Source organism: Apteryx mantelli, chromosome 27, assembly GCF_036417845.1.
Source record: "Apteryx mantelli isolate bAptMan1 chromosome 27, bAptMan1.hap1, whole genome shotgun sequence".
NCBI lineage: Eukaryota > Metazoa > Chordata > Aves > Apterygiformes > Apterygidae > Apteryx > Apteryx mantelli.
This window is the reverse complement of record NC_090004.1, coordinates 4,818,716-4,838,768: the sequence shown is the minus strand read 5'-3', so window position 1 is coordinate 4,838,768 and position 20,053 is coordinate 4,818,716. Positions and strand designations below refer to the sequence as shown.

The window sequence follows — 20,053 nt, the reverse complement described above, 5'->3', positions numbered from 1 at the left end:
ACCACGCCACGGCCTTGAGGCGAGGAAACCCGCCCGGCGCGGCAGGGCCCACGCCGCTGCCCAGCACCTGCCACAAGGCGCCTTGGCTGCGAAGGCCCCGCCACCATCTCGCGGGCCGGCGATGGGGCAACGGCGGCGGCGGCGGCGGCCGCCATGACCAGGCCTCTCCCCCCCCCACAACGGCAGCTGCGGCCTGTCTGTCACCATGGCGACCGCAGCCCCCAGGCCTCATCCCCCCCCCACCCGCTGCTGCCGGCCATCTTGGGCGCTCGCCCGCAGCAGATGGCCGGGAGCAGGTCGCCTTTCTGTGGGAAGGAAGAAAAGCTGAGGGGGGAAATCGGGATATTAACCAAAAAAAACAAAACAAAAAACAACCTCTGATGTGTTTCGGGGCCACTTCAGGGCAGCCTGGAGCTAGAGAGACCCGACGCGTCCCCCTTCTCCGCCCTCGTGTCGCCCGTTTCGTCAGGGATCGCCTCCCGTGGTGTGTGCAGCGGCAACAGGCAGCTCCGGCCTGAAACGGGGCTTCTGCTGCAGAGATAAAACTCAAAACTCAAACCGTTGAAAAAACAGTTGTGTCTTCAAAACGCCCTGGACACCTGGCAGAGCAGCGCTGCGGCACGGCGCGGCAGGCAGCCGGCACACGCGTGCCCAGCCGGCACCGCGGCTTGAGGGCCAGCCGCCGGCAGAGCCCCGATGCCACTCGTGACTCGAATAGGAGTCACCGGTGCTTTGGCGGAAGACAAAGCTGAGTCGAATCCCTGGCTGTTGTGAAAATCTGGGGTTTCCAGCTCAAGGCAGCCTGGAAGCCGGTGTATTAAACGATAACAATTCAGGGAACCGCCCAAGTTTTGATTTGCCAGTGGAAAAATCAATATAAAACCAAGCGGATACTCACCAATTAAATGAATTGTGCCCAAGCGGGTGCTGCCCTGGCTGGGATGAGGGGCTGGGTTAGCACCGCGCCTGCCCCAGCGCTCCTTTTCGGGGCCAATTCCCCTGCACACGGCTGGACACCAAACTCCCCACCAAGCCCCGCGCGGGTCTCATGGGCTTGCAGGGCTGCGGACCTTCCTCAGCCCTCATGAATCCAGGCCTTGCTTTCTTCCTTAAAAATACAAGAAAAAGGAAAAAAAAACCCAACCCAGCAATAAGTGTTATAGTAATTAAAAGGCGGTTTTAACACATGTTTCAATTTGCATTAATTAAACCAACAGGGAAACTTTGGAGGAGGAAGCAAGGCTTTCTCAGCAGCAGCAAATTCTGGATCAGGCTCCAGCTGGCGACTCGGGTTTGCTGCATGTGCTGGGGTAGGGAGGGAGCCGCGGCTGCAAGGGGCTTCCCTGGGGAGGGGGAGCGCAGGCAGGATGGGCCGGGGCTGGGGAGGATGGCAGGAAAACTCTCAGCTTTAAGATATTAAGATTTCGGATTTCAGCTCCGAGCGGTGGCTTTGGAGTTGAGGCAGGTCGGAGGACGGAGGTGGCTCTGCGGAGACGAGCCGTGGGTTAGAGGAACGCATCCGTGCTCACCCCAGCCATGATGCAAGCCTGGCTGTGAGGGGAATGTAAACGGGCAGCTTTTTGTTTGTTTGTTTGTTTTTAAAGCCACCGGTCTGAATATTAAAGCAGATCACATTGAAATGCTTGGCTGGAAGTGACCCCTTCCCAAAGCACCGTGCTGCAGGGCAAGGGGCGGCTGAGCTCCGGATCTGCGGTTGGGTGACCAAGGTGCTGACACCCCCAAGGCAGCAGAGAGTCAGCGCCTAGGAGCAGCGGCCAGGACAGCAAGAAGGTTATTTGCTTCCCGTGCCCCTGAGCAAAGTCTCTCCGTGTATAATACACTGGGAATATACGGATTTCAAACCTGGCTATTTCTCATTCAAATCCAAACCTCTGTGTTGTAAAGGGAGCAAAACACAGTGACCAAGAGCTGATGCTTGTGGGCTGAGGGATGTCTCGCTCCGCACTGCGCAGTCAGCAAGAAACAGCTTCTTGGCGCTCAGAAAACCCTTCCTGTGCGGTGCAGGCAAGTGCGGAGCGGGCTGAGCCGCCCCAAAGGCCCGGGAGGGCTCCCACCGCCGCTTCCCGGCCCAGGCAGGCGGCAGGGAACAATGCTCTTTGTCACCACCAAGCAGCTCCATTACTGGCCTGCAAAATGCTGACTACAGCAGAGCTGCCTCATCTTTGTGACCTCCGAGGCCCTGGGAAACGATCCCATCAACCCGGGGAGCGGCGGAAACACCTTCCTCGCTCGCTCCTTACCGCTGGGGATTTGTGCTGCGTCTTTCATGCAGGCTGCTGCCGGGCTGGAGACGGGAGCGTGCAATGGAGGTGGGAAGAGAGCGCTGCTCGCAGGCTGAGGCCTGGCTCCGGGCTGGGTTTTAAAGCCGATGCAGCGTGTCAGGGAAGCAGGAAAGGGCTCAGAAGGGGCTCCTGCACCACCAGAGCACATGGAGGAACAGGGAGAGGCTGGTGCTGATGGAGCGAAGCAAAGAGGGTGTCTGGCTTGCCAGAGCGACATCAGGGGCTTTTCCAAACTCTCCTCTTCCTTCTGCCTTAAACAGGAGGCTGGAGCCAACACTGAAACTACAGAGCTGCCTGGAAAAGGATGGAGAATTAGTCCTTCACCCTGGCGCTGTATTAGGAGATGGGGAAACCGAGGCGCTAAGACTTGTTCAAGCCCTGGCACAAGACCAGTGGCACAAAGGCTTCCAGTCCCTGCGCTGGGGCTGGATATCCGAGCGTCCCGTGGACCCCCGCTCCAAGGGGCTCAGCAGTCACCTCGACCGTCCAGCAGCAACACCCAGCTGATCTGGCAGCGTTTTATTCCAGAGGCACACAGGGAACTGGGAACACGGTCTTGGGTGCCCAAGGCTGACTTTGGAAAGGGGAGCAGGAGACGCGAGCGAGATGCAGGGCCGGGCAGAAGGACATCTGTCCGCTCCCCCTCTCCCCCAGCCCCATGTGTGCTGAGAATGATTAAAAGCAGTTTTCTGCAAACCGAAGGGTTAACGTTTTTCCGAGTCACCCTCTGAGCAAACCGCAGGCTGCTCCCCCACCCCCCTTCCCAAAAGCCTTTACATAAGAGTCTTGCAGAATTTATGGCCTTCCTCAGCTGTGCTGTGCTAGAGCTGGGCGGGCGCGAGCGGCTCCCATGTAACTGTCAGAACAGATCCCGGGCAGCACTAATTTGAGGACGAAATGGGACTTGATTTCTGCACCAGTCACTGTCTCTCACTGTTACAAAGGGATGGAGGGGCTTTTCCTCCTCACGGGTGCTGCACCCACGAGCTTTCCCTTGCAATTTGCTGCATGCACTGACCTTGAATGTCCCCTACGCAGCCCCAGCATCGCAGCAGCATGGTCCTGAGGCTTCCTCGGGTAGTGCACAGCAACAGGGCCAGAGATGTGCTTTAGGGAGATCAGTAAATAGGTTTTAAAAGTCTGGAAGACTCAAAAACACAGGGGTCTTGGAGTCGTGTTCGACACCAGTCCTTCGTCTCACAGCAGAGCCAAGGAAACATGGAAATATTCCCCTCTGCTCCTGCACCTTCTGGAGCAACCTCAGCTCTAGGATCTCCCCTTGATTACCAGTGCTCCCCGAGCACCCTCTGCCAAGGGATCCAGGCTGGGCTCTGTGGACCTGAGCTGCCAGGCTCCTCTGCGAGGTGACGAGGAGCCTGTCACAGTCACACAAGCAACGTGTGCGTTGGAAGAGAGCGCAAGCTGGTGCTTTTCCATTCCCTTTTCCTCCCAGAAGCAGCCCTGAGCGCTTTGCTGGCTTGGGCACTCAGGACCTGTGTCATCTGCTGCCACCGGATGAGGAACAGCACGTGCCATCCAAACCCACCCTCCTGCAGCCTTGGCCCCCAAGGAAACCCTGCATCCACGCAGCACCGAGAGCTGCCGTTTGGATGTTCGGAACAGCCTTCCCGGTGATGGAAGTGACGGGCAGCGTTAACAGGAGCAACAAAGCAAAGCCAGGGCTGACATTGCCGCCACCCTGCACATCTCCCAGCAGGAACGCCATGCCAGAGTCGGAAGGGACAATAGGAAAGCAGATGGCGTGCCATGATCCTGGATATTTAAAGCAGCTGCCGAAGCAGCGTGTCCAGGAGTGCCGGCCGTGTCTCCCGCGGCCGTGCCCCAGGAGAAGCCTGAGGAGGGTCGAAGGGGGGAAATCAGTGCAGCTCCACAGGCTTCAGTGCTGCCGTGCTGCTTCACGACAGCTGAGGATCAGACCCTCCTTAAAAAGCCCCCCTTGCTCTAATATCCCTGGTATTACCCAGGAATGTAGTATAGATCCTTCTGAAGCGGTTTATTTCCATCACCAGCACGTGCTTGTGCCTGCAGTCTGTCTGCAGCACTGCTGCTCTTTACACTGTACAGCCAGGCTGGGCCATTTCCCTCCCATCCCTAGAGCGGATCTCACTCCCCGTTTCACCTCCCTTTGCTGTTGGGGTGACAAGCTCAAAGACACTTCCAGGCAGCCTCTTGTTTAAAACCTTTCCCTTTCCCCAAATTTTGGGCTTGAAGTCAGCAATGTGGTTAATTTTCTGGAACAGCAAACAGGCTTTCGTTGCCTTTGTGCTTGGAGCCCTTATGCTGCATCTTTCTTTGTGCTGGTTCTTTGGGCCTTGGCTAAGCTGTCGCAGACCCGCCAGTAACGAACCCTCCGTCTGCTCCTGCCAGATGTGTCCGAACAGCTGCTGCTACAGTAGAGCCAGCCAGGCCCAGCAAGGGATCGATGCCCATGTCCCCATGTGTGTGCAAGAAGGGTGTCAAGTGAGCGGGGACGCATTCGTTGCCCCCAGGGATTTTATTCCCTCAGCTCCGCGGTCGGTTCTCATTGCACAGAGCAGCCGCTGCCGCGAGCTCTCGAGCAGGGGGGTTTCCCGGCGCCTTCGGTGAGCGCTGCAGCCACAAGACGCTGATGCAAATGTCCTACAAGCGCGGTCCCCAGAGGACCCACCCCTGGGACCTCGCGCCCTTTGGAGGTTAGTCACTGAACGGCTCATTTGGGATGAGAAGCAGTTGGTTTCCCGGTACCGGCTCCCCGGGGTGCTGGCCGGCCTCGCAGCAGGCTAGAGGCTGGAGCGGCAGAAGGGCGCTTCTGCAACGACCGAGTCGCCGATGCCTTCGAGGAGTTCGTCCCACTGATTGAACTCCTCGTTCAGGTCTGGACGGGGCAGAGATCGCAGGGTTATTCCAGCAATTATCAGCCTGGCCAGGCTCCGAGCATGAAAGAAAAGGAGCCACTGGATGCATTTGCTTTGGGCAGCAAAGCCTTCCAGGGGCCTTAGGGAAAGGGCAACCTCTCAGTGCGCCAGAGCCTCAGCTGCCCTCGCCTGGAGGACGGGAGCCCAGCTGCCTCCAAGCCCGTGATGCTCACGCTGTGACTTTCATGGGCACCCTCCATACGGGACGGGAAGCATCAAACCCAGCCACCAAGGAGGCAGCGGCCTCCTCTCAGCCCCGGCAAGCTGGGGAGCTCGCTCGCCCTCCCGAGCCCCGATCAGACGTGCCCTCCACCCCGCGCCGTACCGAGATGCCTTTGCAGGAAGGCCAGAGCCGCCCGGCTGGTGATGTCCAGGCCCTTGTACGGGTTGAGGGCGCCCCTCGTGCTGAAGATGCGGTTGATGAACTTCCCGGTCAGAAAGGTGAAGTCGGTCGGGCTCTGGTGCACGGATCCCCTGAGGAGGGGAAGGGATCTGCTTCAGTGAGAGCTACGCAGAGGCCGTCCGGCTTGGACACGGCTCGCATCCGGCTACATCAGAAAAGGCAAAGCAGAGTAAAGGAGAAAGCAGGGCTGGAAAAGAGGAGGAGAAAGTGTGGAGGGAGGTGGAGGAGGAGGAAGAGGAAAATGAAGCTGAGCTGCCACTGTGCTCCGATGGGACCTGCAAGGACGCAGGAGAACCGTCCTCCCCGCATCAAGCAGGCTCCTCAGGGAGCAGCCACGTACCAGCACGTTAGTGCAGGGCCTGGACATCAGCCCTCACTTTTACACAGCGTTGCTCCAGGCAAGGTAGCTGTTACCCTCCCCTTTTTACAGAGGGGGAAACTGAGGCACGGGAGGTGGGGAGAAGGGTGCACGTCTCCAGCCCAGGGCCCGAGCGCCAGCCCTCAACTCACAGGATGGTTATTATCTTCGTCTGGCTGTTTCTGGAGCTCAGCCTCTTCATTCTGGCTACGCTTTCTGGCGTCTGGAACTTCTCGGTGTTGATGAAGAGCACGGGCTTGCTCACCTCCGGGTACAGCGCGTGCTCCAAGGGGAACATCCAGGCGTCGAGAGCAACCGCGCACCTGCGGCAGGGCAGACGCGTGGCGCTGGCTTCCCGGCACCGCGGCTTCCCTTCCCACCGGCTCCCGTCACCCTGGTGCATCCTGGCGCCCGGAGGCTCCCAGGCTCTGCCGGCGGCCGTCCCCGGGGCTCCTCACCTGAAGCGGGGCTCCTTCACCGTGGCCAGCACTGCCGTCGCTCCGCCGAAGGAATGGCCCATGACGGCGACTTTGGTCAAATCGATGCTGTCCTGCGGAAAGGAGAATGCTGGAGGTGCCTGCGCCCAAATCTTGCTGCAGAAGGTCCCGAATTAGGAAAGAAAAAGCTGGGGCTTCTCCAGCACCCGCAGAGGAGGAAAAGGGGAAGAGAGGCAACAAAAAGCAGAGACGTCGGTGGCTGCGGCTCTGCACAGCCCCCTCCTTGTTTCACGGGGCAAAACTCGCGCGCAGCAAGGCCTGATCCTGCCCCAAAGGCACAGCCAGGGCCTGAGCCCGCTCCCAGCCGGACCAAACACCCAGGCTGGGCCTGGGGATGCCCGCGGCACGGACAGGTCTACACACCTGCAGCACAGACAGGTCGAAGTCCCCGTGAAGGATGTTCGGGATGGATTTACCGCGGCTGATGTCCTCGAAGAGCTGGAGCCCTCGCACGCACTCGTCTGCTCTCTGATGAACCTGGCGTGAGAGTCGCCCCCTCCCCAGTCAACCCAGCGCCTCCATCCTGCAAATGAAGGGCTGGATCCTCCCGGATGCTGCTGTCCCCAAGCTGCCATCAACACGGGACCCTGCAGCCCTGATCCTTCCAGCTCCCGGTACCTGCTTGTTCCGGAAGTGAAATTCCTTCTGTCCGGGGGGGACCCGTTGGTAGGGGATCCACTCCTCCGCGGTGGCCGCGGCCTCGCCGGCCTCTGCCGGGCAGAAATATGTCGCGGAGGCAGAGTGGTCCCTGCGCCGGCGAGAGGGCAGGGGGCTACGTCGTGGGGGGCACCGGCGGGCAATCGCCCCCCAGCCCCCGGCCGCCCCGTTTTCCGGACCAGAAGCCACATGCGAGCTGCCGGCGGGATCGCGTGCCCCACGAGGCTGCCGAATTTGTGGCGAAACGGAGGCGCCGAGCGAAGCGCCGGGGACCGAGGTGCCCACCTGTGCTCCAGCGCCGCCACCACGAAGCCCCGGGATGCCAGCTCCGTGCAGACGGCCGAGTACACGGTCCTGGGAACGGCCGCGCGCCGGGGACACCGAGTCAGGGCTGCCGCCGGGAGCTGCTGAGCCCGGCCGGCTCCCGCGAGCGGAGGCCCCGGCATTGCCCAACGCTGGGAATCGCTCTGGCTCGATGGCCACTAAATCGCGGCAAGACGGGTCGGAGCAGGGGGTGCAGCGGGGAGCAAACCCTGCACTCCCGGCCGGCACGGCGGGGCAGGACGCCTTACCGAAACGCTCCCAGGCCGTGGGAGAAGATGATCAGCGGGTACCTGGCGCTGCCGGGTTTGAAAGGCCCGTTCCAGCTCACCGGGACTCTGCAAGTGCCTGCGGGAAAGCGGTGCCGACTGGGGAGAGTTTCCCCAGAAAAAGGGAGGAAACCGCCCCCCGGGGGGGCGACGGGCTGCCGGCCGCCCCCTTACCGAAGGCGGCGCTGAGCAGGGGCGCGCACCACCGCCGGCTGCGGTTGGTGAAGTCGGCCAGCCCGCCGCAGTACTCGTAGCGCGGGATCCAGAGCGGCCGCTCGGCCCCTTCGCGGGGCCGGCAGGGGTAGAAGAGGCGGAAGAAAAGGCCCTGAAGGAGAGAGGGGAAGCGGGGCCGCGGGGAGACCCGGGATTTCCACGCCGCGGGCCTCATTCCCGCGGCCGGAGCGTGCCCGAGCCCTTCCCGCCGGCCCCCTGCCCTACCTGCCGCGTGCGGCCCACCATCACGTCCGCGCAGCCCACGGCGTGAGGGCCCCCGGCCCGCGGCAGCGCCAGCGACGTCGCGCCCCCCATGGCGCCGCGGCCGAGCCTGGGCAGAGGCGCGGGGTCAGCGCCGGGCCCCCGAGCGCACGGCGGGGGGGGGGCAGAGCCGCTGCGGCCTTCCTGCTTCCCCCTGCGCTTTCCCGGCGCTCCCAGCGTGGCCAAGGCCGGGGGTGCTCTCCCCCGCCAGCCGGAGCGCTGCGTTTTACGGAGCCGGGTTTTGCTGCAAACTCACGGGGCAGCAGGAAGAAAGACAAGGCTCCCGCTGCCACGCTTCCGAACTGCGGCGCGGGGCGACGGCGAGAGGCAAAGCCGGGAGCAGGGACTCCTGGGCCGTTTCCAGCTCCGCCGCTTGCACCTTGCCCGGGCTGCGTTTCCCGGGACGGCTGACCGCCCCCGGCAGCCTTTGGAAATCTCCTGCTCCAGCAAAGGGCAAAGTGCTCGCGGCTGATCAGAGATTAAGCGCTGCCCTTTCGCTCTCCGGCTCCGACAGCGTCCGTTGCTGTCAGAGCGGAGAGGCAGGTTTAAGGCTGTTTAGTACCTAACGATGCAGACGGGGCTCTTCAAAATCCCGCCAGGCGCTTAAACCCCCCCGCGCGCCCCCGCAAGGGGCCCCTGGGGCAACTGCCCTGCAGGGCGGCCGCGGCGCTCGCTGCCTGCGCCTGCCTCCCCGCGCGCTGCCTCCCCCGGCCGCACTGCGCCCCGGCAGCCGGGCACCACCTGCAGGTGCCTCCCCGGGCCAGAGGGTCCCCACGGGAGCAGGGAGGGGGGCAGCTTGCAGAAGCCCTGCGGAGCCTGGGGACAGCTCGCTTGGCGTGCGAGCGAGGGGGCAGTGCAGGGCTGTGCGCGAGCAAGAGGTCAGTGCATAGGGCAGCGCGAGCGAGGGGGCAGTGCAGGGCTAAATGCAAGTGGCCGCCAGCCCCGAGCACCCACCAGAGCCACCAAGGACAGGCGGGGACAGCGCCCTGCACCCCACCTGCACAGAACTACAGCTCCCAGCAGCCCCTGGGGTGGGAGCACTACAATTCCCGGTGTTCCTTATGCCCAAGGTACTACAATTCCCAGCATGCCCTGGGCCCTGGACTACACCTCCCAGCACCCCCATGGACTGGACCAGTATCCCCTGCTGAACTACAGCTCCCAGTGTCTCCCAGTGCTCCCAGCTCCCAGTGTCCCCCAGCTCCCAGTGCCCCCCCCCCCAGGGGCTCCCAGCACACCCCAGGGCTCGTGCATTACAGCTCCCAGTGGCACCAGTGCCGGACCACGGCTCCCAGTGCCACCAGTGTGCTGGGATGGCAGCTCCCCGGCACGCAGCAGCGCAGGGCTCCAGCTCCAGCCGAGGGGGCAAATCCTGCCCCGTGCTCATCCCTGGAGAGGCCCCCCCGGGAGTGCTGGGGCCAGTGCTGGGCTCCCCAGTACGGGAGAGACCTGGAGCTACTGGAGTGACTCCAGCAAAAGGCCACGAGGATGATGAAGGCGCTGGAGCATCTCTCCTACGAGGAGAGGCTGCGAGAGCTGGGACTGCTCAGCCTGGAGCAGACGGAGGGGGGATCTTATGAAGGCACTTAAATATCTGCGGGGGGGGCACAAGGTGGTGGGGGCCAGGTTTGCAGCAGTTCGTTAAGCAGCAGCGCCCGGCCCAAAGGGGTTTTCCCTCTCCACGGACTCGCAGCCCCGAGACGGCAGCGCCGCTCCCTGAAACCCGGTGCCCTGCGGCAGCCGGACCGGCTTGCAGACCCCCACGGCTCTGCCGAGCCCCTGGGAGCCGCTGGGCACCGGCCCCTTCCCAGGGAGATGCTGAGCCCAGGAAACAGCTTGCGCACTCCAGGTTTTCCCTACTATTCATCTAAACATTCCCAGCCTTTAATCTGCTTACTCCTACTAATACGTCTGTGTGCCGCACGCGATAATCCCTTTCCCTGGCTGGAAATTAATTCCCCGTGTTGCTTGGAGGGCTGAGATGTCACCTCCAGCCGGGGCCGGGCCGGGGGCCGGGTGTGCGGGAGCATCGGGAGCATCCAAAAATGTGTTCGGTACGCGCAAAGGCTCACGCGGACCGGCGCCGCTGAATCGCTCCCGGGGAGCATCGACAGAAAGGGCAGCCCGAAAGGCGCGCGTGCTGCCGAGAGCCGCCGGCTCTCCCGAGACCCGCTTCTGAAAAGTAAACGGCCCTGCCCTCGCTTTGCAAAACAGGCCCTTAATTAGAGCCTGCATCCCCGCGGGATGCTCCGCCGAGGCAGCGGGACGCGCCGCCGGAGCGGCGTCTTCGCCCCCTCCCTTGGGTCCGGTGGCGGGTGCAAGGGCGGCGCCGGGCCCGTCCCCAGGGGCAGCGAAGGGAGGCGGCGGGCGCCGGAGGGCAGCCGGTGGCGCAGGACCGGTGGCGGGCGGCGATGTCCCTCCCGGAGCCTGGCCCACGCAGCGGGTGGTGCCGGGGAGGGGACGCGGGGCCGGACTGAGACCGGTCAGGTTGTTACACCCACGGGCAGCGTCGCGTTCCCGGGAGGCCGCAGCAGGGCGGGAGAGCCGGGGCGGGAGGCGAGTGTGGGCCGGTCCCAACCCGCCTCTGCACCCCGCCGGGGACGGGACCGGTTCCTCCAGCCGTGCGGGGCCCGGCGCCGAGCTTTCCCATGGCTGGTGCCCGCTTCCCCAGGGCCATCGCGGGGCTCGGTCCCCTCCGTCCCCGGGACCCCCGGCTCGCCCAGCTCCCGGGGCCCCTCGCTCCGGAGCAAGGAGCCCGTTTTCAGGGGGCTCCCGCAGAGCCGGGCAGGCTGTTTTCTCCTGCCCGGTGTCGCGGCTGTGGCTTCACCAGCCCCTTTTTGCCGCTGGGAGTTACGTGCCGGCACACGCCAGAGCAAGGCGGTGGCGGCATCGCTCGTCCCCGGGGCAGAGCCGTGAGCCGGGGGCCGGGGAGAGGGGAGCACTTGAAAAAAACGCCCTTGGTCTCCTCAAGGCCTGGTTTGCCTGCTGCTCGGAGCCGCGCGGCGGGTCCCCGGGCTCCTCTGCCCTCCAGCTCCTGATTAAATCGGCCTCTGCGGCTCCCACCCGGAGGACCCCCCGGCCGGGCCGGGAGCGAGGGGGGGTCGTGGCTCCAGTGTCACAGCCGGCACGAGGCGCACGGACAGGACAGCCGGACCCAGGTGTCCTGGTGCCCAGCCCACGGAACCGGGAGGATTAAGGAGGGGGATAAGGAGACCCGGGCACGGAGACAGGCTGCTGCCGAGGGAGAGCCGGGGGGGCGCCGGGCCCGAGCGGGTGCTCAGGGAGGGGAGCGGGCTGGGGGCCCAGGGCCAAGAGGGGACTGAGGAGCTGGAGATCATCCCTGGCAGAGGAGGAGGAGGAGGAGGAAGGAGGCGGTGGAGCCCCGAGGTGGATTTGGGGGTGTCAGGTGAGAACCAGGCTCAGGCTGCGGGGGGGGGGGGGGGGGAACCAGCAGGAGCTGGGGGAAAAAGGGGCATTTTTGCACTGCTCACTGCAGGGGCTGCTGGGGGGCCCGGGCCCCCTCCCCTGCCGTGCCGGGCTCCGGCCGGGCACCCCCCGCACCCGCACAGCGCGGCCGGGCCGGGCCGCGGCGCGGGGCCCCCCCGACTCCCCCCCCCCGGCCCTGGGGATCCCCCGGCCCACGTGGGCCGCGCCGCGCCGCGCTGCGGGCCTCCGGCGAGCGGCCAATGGGAGCGCGCCGCAGGGGGGGGTTCTCCGGGGCACGCCCCCTCCGCGGCGGCGGCCACGCCCACGGGGGCTGCGGGCAGCCAATGGGAAGCGGGAGGGCGTGGCCGGGGTAGAATGTTGTGACGGTGGGAAGAGAACGCGGTGTAACAGATGCGGCCGGACGCGGCGGCGGCGGACCGACCCACGGGGGGCACGGGCGGGGGGGGGGGCAGGACCGACCCACGGGGGGCACGGGCGGGGGGGGGCAGGACCGACCCACGGGGGGCACGGACGGGGGGGGACCGGACTGACCCACGGGGTGCACGGACGGGAGGAGCACGGACCGACCCACGGGGGACACGGACCGGGGGGGCAGGCAGACCCACGGGGGTGACCCACTGGGACGGGGCACTGAGCAGGGGGCAGGGGGACAGCCAGCCCGGGAAGGGGACGGACAGACTGACAAGGGGACAGGGGGGCAGTGAGCCGAGGGGGAGGACGGACAGACAGACAGACTGACAAGGAGGCATCACAGGCGAACGCTCCCGGCTGGGGACCCCCGGGAGGAGGAGGAGGAGGATGGACGTGGGAACCCCCAGGCGCTGGGGGTGACAGGGGAGCGCGTGGGGTGAAGGGGCCAGCGGAGGCACAGACCCACGGGGAGGCCGGGGCGGCAGGAGGAGGAGGAGGAGGAAGGGGGGCGATGAGGAAGGCCCGGGGGGCGGCACGTCCCCGCGGCGGGGGGCCGGGGCTCGTGGGGCGCCGGGGCAGGACGGCCACCCGGGCCCTGCCGGCGTAGCCCCGTGAGCCGGGCGAGAAACGCGGCGTCCGGGAATAACCCCACGCTCGGCGGATAAGGAGAGCGCGAGAGGCCGAGAGCACCTCCGACGACTCCCGGAGCCGAAAACGGGAGGCGAGTGCTGGCCGGCGCGGGGCTGGGGGCGAGGGGCGCGCGGGCGGCCGGGCCACAACGACCCGCTCGCCGCCCCGGCGGCTCCCTAGCTGGCGATGCCGCCCGCGCCCGGAGCAGCGCGCCCAGGCGAGACGGCACCCTTCCCCTCCGCGCAGCGCCAAAGGTAAGGGCAAACGGAGCTAAAAGTGGGTTAAAAAAAACAAAAAACAGGTTTAGGAGCGAAAGCAGCTCCGAAGGGGTGGGAGAGCGTTTGCCTGCGGGAGGCAGAGGGGTGCAGGGGACCCGAAGCTGGGCCAAAGCGACAGCGGAAACCTAATTGCCGCTCCGCGTAATCCGACAGCGAGAGAAACGGGGTGCCGGAGGGGCGAGCGCCGGGCGCCGGGGCGCTGCGGTTCGGCCGTGCCGGGAGAGGCACAGTCACGGAAAGCTGCGTCCCCTTCCCAGGGTGCGGTGGAAGGGTGAACTCGGCGTTCCCGCGTACCGGAAGGGACACGGGACGGTACCCAGGGACCTGGCGCCGTCCCACCTCCTGCTCGGCAATTAGGACGTCGGCATTTCCAGTGGACTCCCGACGGCCGTCTGCTGCCAGATGAGGAGCCGGGGCCGCGCATGAACCTATGCAGACCAGGAAGAAATACATTTTCCTGACTTTCCTTGCCTCTTGGCTTCTGCTTTTCTTCTTCGGAGGGGACCAGCTGCGACGCTTCGCCTTCTTTTCCAGCAAGAAAGCCGAGACGCTGAGGAACTGGCCCCGCTGGGCAGATCGGTCCCTCCTCAAAAGCTTTGCAGATGCCGAGGAACTTGAGGGCGATGGAGACCCCCCGCTGCAATCGCCCAAAGCCCGGCGGGCGGCGCGGCTCAGCGTCTACAAGAAGAGCAGGTGCCGCATGGAAACCTGCTTCGACTTTTCCAGGTGCGAGAAACACGGCTTCAAAGTCTTCGTCTACCCCTGGGAAAAGGGTGACCCCATGTCGGATGCTTACCTCAAAATCCTCACGTCCATCGAGAAGTCTCGCTACTACACCCCCAACCCCGAAGAAGCTTGCCTCTTCGTCCTCAACATCGACACGCTGGACCGCGACCACCTCTCTGCCCAGTACGTCCGCAACATCAACGAGAAAATCCGAGGCTTTCCTCTCTGGAACGATGGACGTAACCATCTGATATTCAACCTTTACTCGGGCACCTGGCCAAATTACACAGAGGACCTGGGCTTTGACATCGGGCAGGCAATCCTGGCCAAAGCCAGTTTCTACACGGAGAGCTTCAGGCCCGGCTTTGACGTCTCCATCCCTCTCTTCTCGAAGGATCACCCGCAGAAAGGGGGCGAGCGAGGCTGGCTGTACCAGAGCTCGGTGCCTCCAAAGAAAAAATACCTGTTGGTCTTCAAAGGGAAGAGGTATCTCACGGGCATTGGCTCCAGCACCAGGAACGCTTTGCACCACATTCACAACGGCAAGGACATCATCTCGCTCACCACGTGCAAGCACGGCAAAGACTGGGAGAAGCACAAGGACGCGCGCTGCGACAAGGATAACGTCGACTACGAAAAGTAAGTCCGAGGCGGGATGGGACGCGGGGTCTAGGCTGGGCTGCGGGCGATGGGGGAGAAACCCTGGAGAAGCGTGGAGGCCCCCGAAAAACAGCACGTTAAAACGCGGCGGGCGCCGGGAGAGGCGGACGTGCCGCGGGCGAGGGGTCGTGCTGGGCTGGGAAGGCGCCGCGGGCCGGATCGGTGCCGATCGGCGCTGGCTGCCGGTCTTCCTCGGACTAGACGCGGGGAGAGAGGCAACTTTGCCATCTCTCCCCGGAGGTATCCCGATTCAGCTGCCGTAACGGAGAGCGAGGCGCCGGCTGCTCAGGGCTTTCCTGCTCTGTAGTAAGCCTGGGGAGGGGGAGGTGGATCGGGAGAGGCTCTTGGAGCGGCCGCGCTCGGCATCATCCTCAAAGTGCCGTAGGAGGTGCCGGGACCTCGGGGAAGGGAGACGCACGCTCCCGCCGGGCCGGGTGATCCAGTAATGCCGTTTGCAAGGACAGGGAGAGTTGCACTTAGCCCAGGGTGGTTTTAGGCTACGGATGCGTGGGAAGCACGTGGCAAAAGCCGGCGAGCTGCGTGTCCGCGCTGCCTGGTTTATCCCCGCGGGACCCCCGGGCAAGGCGGCCGGCGGCTCCCTCCTTGCTGGCCCACATCCTCCTCCCGCCCCGCCAGGCAACGGGAATTTATTCCCTCTGCACCGGGACAAGGCGTCCTTCCTCCCGGCGGGGATGCAGACCCGGGCACGGAGCCACGGGCGCTTTGCAGGGGACGTCGCGGCCCGGGGGTGTCGCGGGGCGCCGGGAGTCCTTGATCGCCGCTGGCCCAGAGGTCGGACCGGCGCGGCGGGGACGCGGGAGCGGGACGGCACCGGACCTCGGCCGACGCCGCGTTGCTTCCAGCCTCTTCCCCTCCGCGGAGGGTCATGGCGGCAGCCCGGGGCGGCTTCTGCTCGCCGATCCGCGGCGGAGCCCGAAGCAGGAGCTCTTCTCCTCCCGGCGCTCCGGTCTTGGCGCGCATCCGAGCAGGCTGGCGACGTGCCCGCCGGCACCGGGCGCCCGCCGGAGCCGCGGCCGGCCGGGGGGACGCGCGGAGGAGGGCGGCGGGCGGCGCGGGCAGGGCCTGTAACACTAAACCCCCTTCAAGCCGGCGCCGGGAGAAGAGGAAGGCCTTGTTCGCAGCTCCGTCGCCCTCCTCGCGCCCGGGGGATTGCCCGAACAAACCGGTTCTGTGCCCGGATAAAGAGCGTCTTGTAGCGGTGCCGCGGCCTCGTCCCGCTGCAGGAAGGCCGGGGGCAGAGCTCGGGTGTATTTTTAAAAATCAAAGGGAAGTGGGAAAGCCTCGCCGGAGCCGCCGGACCGCCGCCGGCGCGGGGGGCACGCGGCGGGGAGCCGCCAGCGCCCGGCCCCGGCCCCGTAACAAAACAAGGAAGCCCCGCCGGCGCTATTGCCCGGAAACCGCAGCGCGTCAGGAGCAAAGCATTTCCAGAAGGAAACTCCGGCCTCCGCAGCCCGGCAGGCGCCAGCTGCCCCCCGGCCGGCCGCTCGGGCCCTGGCGGAAAAGCGATGCCGAGGACACGGCTGGCGCCAGCAGCTGCCCCGAGCCGGCAGGACATGGCGAGTGCCGGGAGCATCCCGGCAGCGACCGGCCCCGGGGGCCAACGTGGCCGTCGCTAATGAAGTTTCACGGGAAGAGGGTTTTATCGAGAGCCCGTTTTAAACGTCCTTCCCCGTCGCGGCAGGCGGCTCGGCTGCGAGCTGGGAGGTTAATGAGATGGAGAGAGCTAACGGGGTTTTCGGCATCCGTCGGAGACGTCTGGCTGGATCCTCCGGGGTGGCTCTTGTTCGTAAAACTTTGTGCCGTCGATGCCGCAGCCCCCGGCTGGGGCTAATTCCCCGCGTCCGGCTCCGGCGTTGCGGGACCCTGCGGCAGCGCAGGGCAGCTCGGTCCGTCCTGGCATGGGCCGGGCGGATCCGGTGGGGAGGCGAAGGGAAGCATCCGTGGGACGGGCCGCAGGATGCTCCCGCGTTAAACGGGAGCCTGCGACCGGCGCACAGGGACAGACAGGGTCTGGCCCAGCCTGGCATCAGTATTGGGTTTTCCAGCGTCTCTTCCCGGCCGGCCGCACAGAGCCGGTTCGTCACCCTGCAGCGGGAGCCGTGCCGGGGGTGAGGCCGGTCCCCGGGGCGCCGCCTTCCCCGCGGGTTTTCGGCAGGCGCCGGGGCTGCCCGGAGGCCTGTCGCCGTCGGATCCCGGCTGCACCGCAGGTTCCCTCTTGGACCTTGGTCAGATCCCTTCGTCTCCCAGGGCCTCGCTGCTCCTCCGGCCTCGCGGACACAGGGATTTGGGGGCCGAGAGCAGCCCTGCGTGGCCTTCGGCATCTCCCCCATCCCGGGCTGCCCTCAGCCTGCCGACGGCACCCGTCGGCACCCGCCGGCACCGCGGGCGCTAGCGACCCCCTCGGCTGCCCGGGCGCCGTTTCTCTCCCCAGGTTCGACTACCAGGAGCTGCTGCGCAACTCCACTTTCTGCATCATCCCCCGGGGCCGGCGCTTGGGATCCTTCCGCTTCCTGGAGGCGCTGCAGGTACCCGGGGCCGAGCTCGCCCCCGCTCCGTGCACCCGATCCCCCGCTCCGTGCACCCGATCCCCCGCTCCGTGCACCCAATCCCCCCCCATCCCGTCCATCTCCTCCCTCCCGGCGCCTCCGTCCCTCTCCCCGGCGCCTGGTGAGCAGGACACGGCGGGGGGCACCCTGGGCTCCCCGCCGGGTCCCCGCTCGCCGCCGAGCGCCGCTGCCGGTGTCGCCGCCGCAGGCCGCCTGCGTGCCCGTGCTGCTGAGCGACGGCTGGGAGCTGCCCTTCTCCGAGGCCATCGACTGGGGCAAAGCCGCCGTCGTGGGCAGCGAGAGGCTGCTCCTGCAGGTACCGTGGCCGGATCCGGCCCCGGAGGGATCCCGCCAGGCGGGCGCCGGGTGGCACGGTTGGCATCCCGGGAGACGCGTTTCCCTCGGGCCGGCGGAGGGCAGGGCGAGGTGGGAAACGTTTGCTCCCCGTCGCGCGCAGATCCCCTCCGCCGTGCGCTGCATCCGCCCGGAGCGCGTCCTGGCCTTCCAGCAGCAGACCCAGTTCCTCTGGGACGCGTACTTCTCCTCCGTCGACAAGATCGTGCACACCACGCTGGAGGTGGGCGCCTCTCCTCGGCCCCGCCGCGGCCGGCGCCGGCTGCCCCGGGGCGGCGGCGAGGTGCTGAGAGCGTCTCGCGCAGATCATCAAGGACCGGCTCCTCCCGCACCGCTCTCGCGCCCGGTTTTTCTGGAACGCGCTGCCCGGGGGGCTCCTGGCGCTGCCCGACTTCTCCACGCGCGGCGGCGACTTCCCCTTCTACTACCTGCGGCAGGGTAGGACCCGGCGCCGCCCGGCCGCCGGCTGAGCACGGCGCGCTCGGTGCATGCCCCGACGCCTCCCCTCTCTCCCCTCGCAGGCTCCAGCCCTTCCGACAAGTTCACGGCTCTCATCCGGGCCGTCTCCCCCGTGCTCTCCCTCTCCCAGCCCGTCCTCAGGCTCATTCAGGCCGTCTCCGGATCCCAGTACTGCGCCCAGGTAGGGGGAGCTGAGCCCGGCGCCGCTCGTCGCAGCTCCCGGGCTCGGGAGACGAGGGCCAGCGGAGGCCGGCTGTGCGGCAGGGGCGGAAAAAACCAAAAAGCAGGTTGGGCCGAGCCTTGGCGGACACATGCGCGCCCGAATCGGCCCGAGGAAACAGCCCCTGTGCGGCGGCGGCGGTGACAGTGCTCCAGCTCCGGCCCCATCCCGGACCCCCCTTTCCCTCCCGCCTGCAGATCCTGGTGCTGTGGAGCTGCGAGAAGCCGCCGCCGCCCCGTGGGAAATGGCCCCAGACCGCAGTGCCTTTGACTGTCATCCACGGCAGGACGAAAGTGAGAGGAGCTGGGAAGCGGGGAAGGAGCCAGGATGTGGGGTGGGAGAGCTGGGACGCAGGGCGGGAGCCGGGACATGGGGAGGGAGAGCCAGGACACGGGGATGGAGAGCTGGGACATGGGGAGGGACCTGGAATGCAGGGAAGGAGCTGGGACGTGGGGAGGGAGCCGGGATGCGGGGAGGGAGCCAGGACACGGGGATGAAGAGCTGGGACATGGGGAGGGACCTGGAATGAAGGGAAGGAGCCGGGACGCGGGGAGGGATCCGGGACGCGGGGATGAAGAGCTGGGACACAGGGAGGGACCTGGATTGAAGGGAAGGAGCCGGGACGTGGGGCGGGAGCCGGGACACAGGGAGGGAGCTGGGACACGGGGAGGGACCTGGAATGCAGGGAAGGAGCCAGGACACAGGGAGGGAGCCGGCACATGGGGAGGGTGCCGGGACGCAGGAGGGAGCGCCAGGGCACCCATCCCGTGGCGTGTCCCAGCCTGACTCTCCTCCCGCAGCTCAGCGACCGCTTCTTCCCCTACGCGGCCATCCAGACGGACGCGGTGCTGAGCCTGGATGAGCACAGCAGCCTCTCGACCAGCGAGGTGAGGCTGCGGGCGCCGGGGAAGAGCCTATCGTGGCACCCCTCTGGATCACCCCCCGCTGTGCCGAGGGGTCCCGGCACGATGCCGGGCGCATCGCTGGGGACGCCGGCGGCGGTGACACCGGCTCGTCCGTGCCCTCCGCAGGTCGACTTTGCCTTCGTGGTGTGGCGCAGCTTCCCCGAGCGCATCGTGGGCTTCCCCGTGCGGAGCCACTCCTGGGACGCCGGGCAGCAGCGCTGGGGCTTCGCCTCCGAGTGGACCAACGAGTTCTCCATCGTCCTCACCGCCGCCGCCTTCTACCACAGGTACCGCGGCCGGCCGGGCGCCCCGAGGGGCTTTCCTCCGCCCCGGCCCCACGGCCTCGCTCCCTCCCCCAGGTATTATCACAGCCTCTTCACCGACTACCTGCCGGCGGGGCTGCGGGACCTCGTGGACCGCCTGGCCGCCTGCGAGGACGTTCTCATGAACTTCCTGGTGGCCGCCGTCACCAAGCTGCCGCCCATCAAGGTGACCCAGCGGAAGCAGCACAAGGAGCCCGGGGACCAGCAGGTAGGACGCGGGGAGGGTGGGACGCGCGTGCCGGCGTCCCCCTCCGTCCCCGGCGAGCGTCAGCCCCCGTCCGGACGGCGCGTCCCCGAGCGGAGCTGCTCACTCCCGCGCTCTCCTGCCCCGGTGAAGGACACGGCCGCCTCCGCCGGCGCCCGGCGCTTCTCCCAGCGGCAGGACTGCCTCAACCAGCTGGTGGACTGGTTCGGGTACATGCCCCTGGTGTCCTCCCAGCTCCGCCTCGACCCCGTGCTCTTCAAGGACCAAGTTTCCATCCTGCGCAAGAAATACCGGCACTTGGAGAAGCCCTAGGGCCCGGTGCCGCCGGACATTTGCTCGTTATGGGGTTTTCCCGGTGCAATAAAGGTTGGTGGAGACGCGCAGTCGTGCCCGGCCCAGCGCAGCCGCCCGGCTCCCGGGGCAGGGGGGGGTGACCTGCGGCTTCTGCCCCCCGCTCCCGCCGGCCGGGCAGCGCCGCGGGGACGGCGAGTCCTTTAGCTGCCCGAAGGCAAACAGAGGAGCGATAAGAGCCGAGCGCAGGGCGAGCGGGGCCCGGCCACCGCCGCCACCGCTGCCGTGGGGCAGAGGGGGAAGGGAGCCGGGCTTTTTCCTCCGCGGCGCTGTGCCGGGTGCCGCACGCGGGGACCCTCCTCCCCGAAGCGCTGCGGGGC

General features: G+C 66.5%; 2 protein-coding genes across 6 annotated transcripts; one reads left to right on the top strand and one right to left on the bottom strand.

Moving 5' to 3' along the window:
- Nucleotides 1–4,799: 4,799 nt before the first annotated feature.
- PAFAH2 (platelet activating factor acetylhydrolase 2) lies at nt 4,800–8,516 on the bottom strand. Of its 3 annotated transcripts, XM_067311521.1 has the most exons (11): nt 8,454–8,516; nt 8,162–8,267; nt 7,898–8,048; nt 7,706–7,802; nt 7,419–7,487; nt 7,095–7,224; nt 6,840–6,953; nt 6,438–6,529; nt 6,132–6,302; nt 5,544–5,692; nt 4,800–5,178 (listed from the first exon to the last, which is right to left on the bottom strand). In XM_067311521.1, exons 2-11 carry the CDS (start codon nt 8,249–8,251, stop codon nt 5,084–5,086), a joined length of 1,158 nt encoding a protein of 385 aa, XP_067167622.1. In that variant the 5' UTR covers nt 8,252–8,267; nt 8,454–8,516; the 3' UTR covers nt 4,800–5,083. The 3 variants fall into 3 exon arrangements, with proteins under 3 accessions (XP_067167622.1, XP_067167621.1, XP_067167623.1); XM_067311520.1 differs by lacking the exon at nt 8,454–8,516 and having other exon boundaries at nt 8,162–8,433; XM_067311522.1 differs by lacking the exons at nt 7,419–7,487; nt 8,454–8,516 and having other exon boundaries at nt 8,162–8,432.
- Nucleotides 8,517–12,858: 4,342 nt separating this feature from the next.
- On the top strand, nt 12,859–19,758 carry EXTL1 (exostosin like glycosyltransferase 1). Of its 3 annotated transcripts, XM_067311352.1 has the most exons (12): nt 12,859–12,939; nt 13,221–14,328; nt 16,802–16,895; nt 17,125–17,232; nt 17,374–17,493; nt 17,576–17,708; nt 17,792–17,910; nt 18,147–18,242; nt 18,750–18,836; nt 18,981–19,141; nt 19,214–19,385; nt 19,515–19,758. In XM_067311352.1, the coding sequence occupies exons 2-12, from the start codon at nt 13,394–13,396 to the stop codon at nt 19,692–19,694; spliced, it is 2,205 nt and encodes a 734-aa protein (XP_067167453.1). In that variant the 5' UTR covers nt 12,859–12,939; nt 13,221–13,393; the 3' UTR covers nt 19,695–19,758. The 3 variants fall into 3 exon arrangements, with proteins under 3 accessions (XP_067167453.1, XP_067167451.1, XP_067167452.1); XM_067311350.1 differs by having other exon boundaries at nt 19,214–19,758; XM_067311351.1 differs by lacking the exon at nt 12,859–12,939 and having other exon boundaries at nt 13,157–14,328; nt 19,214–19,758.
- The last annotated feature ends 295 nt before the right edge of the window (nt 19,759–20,053 follow it).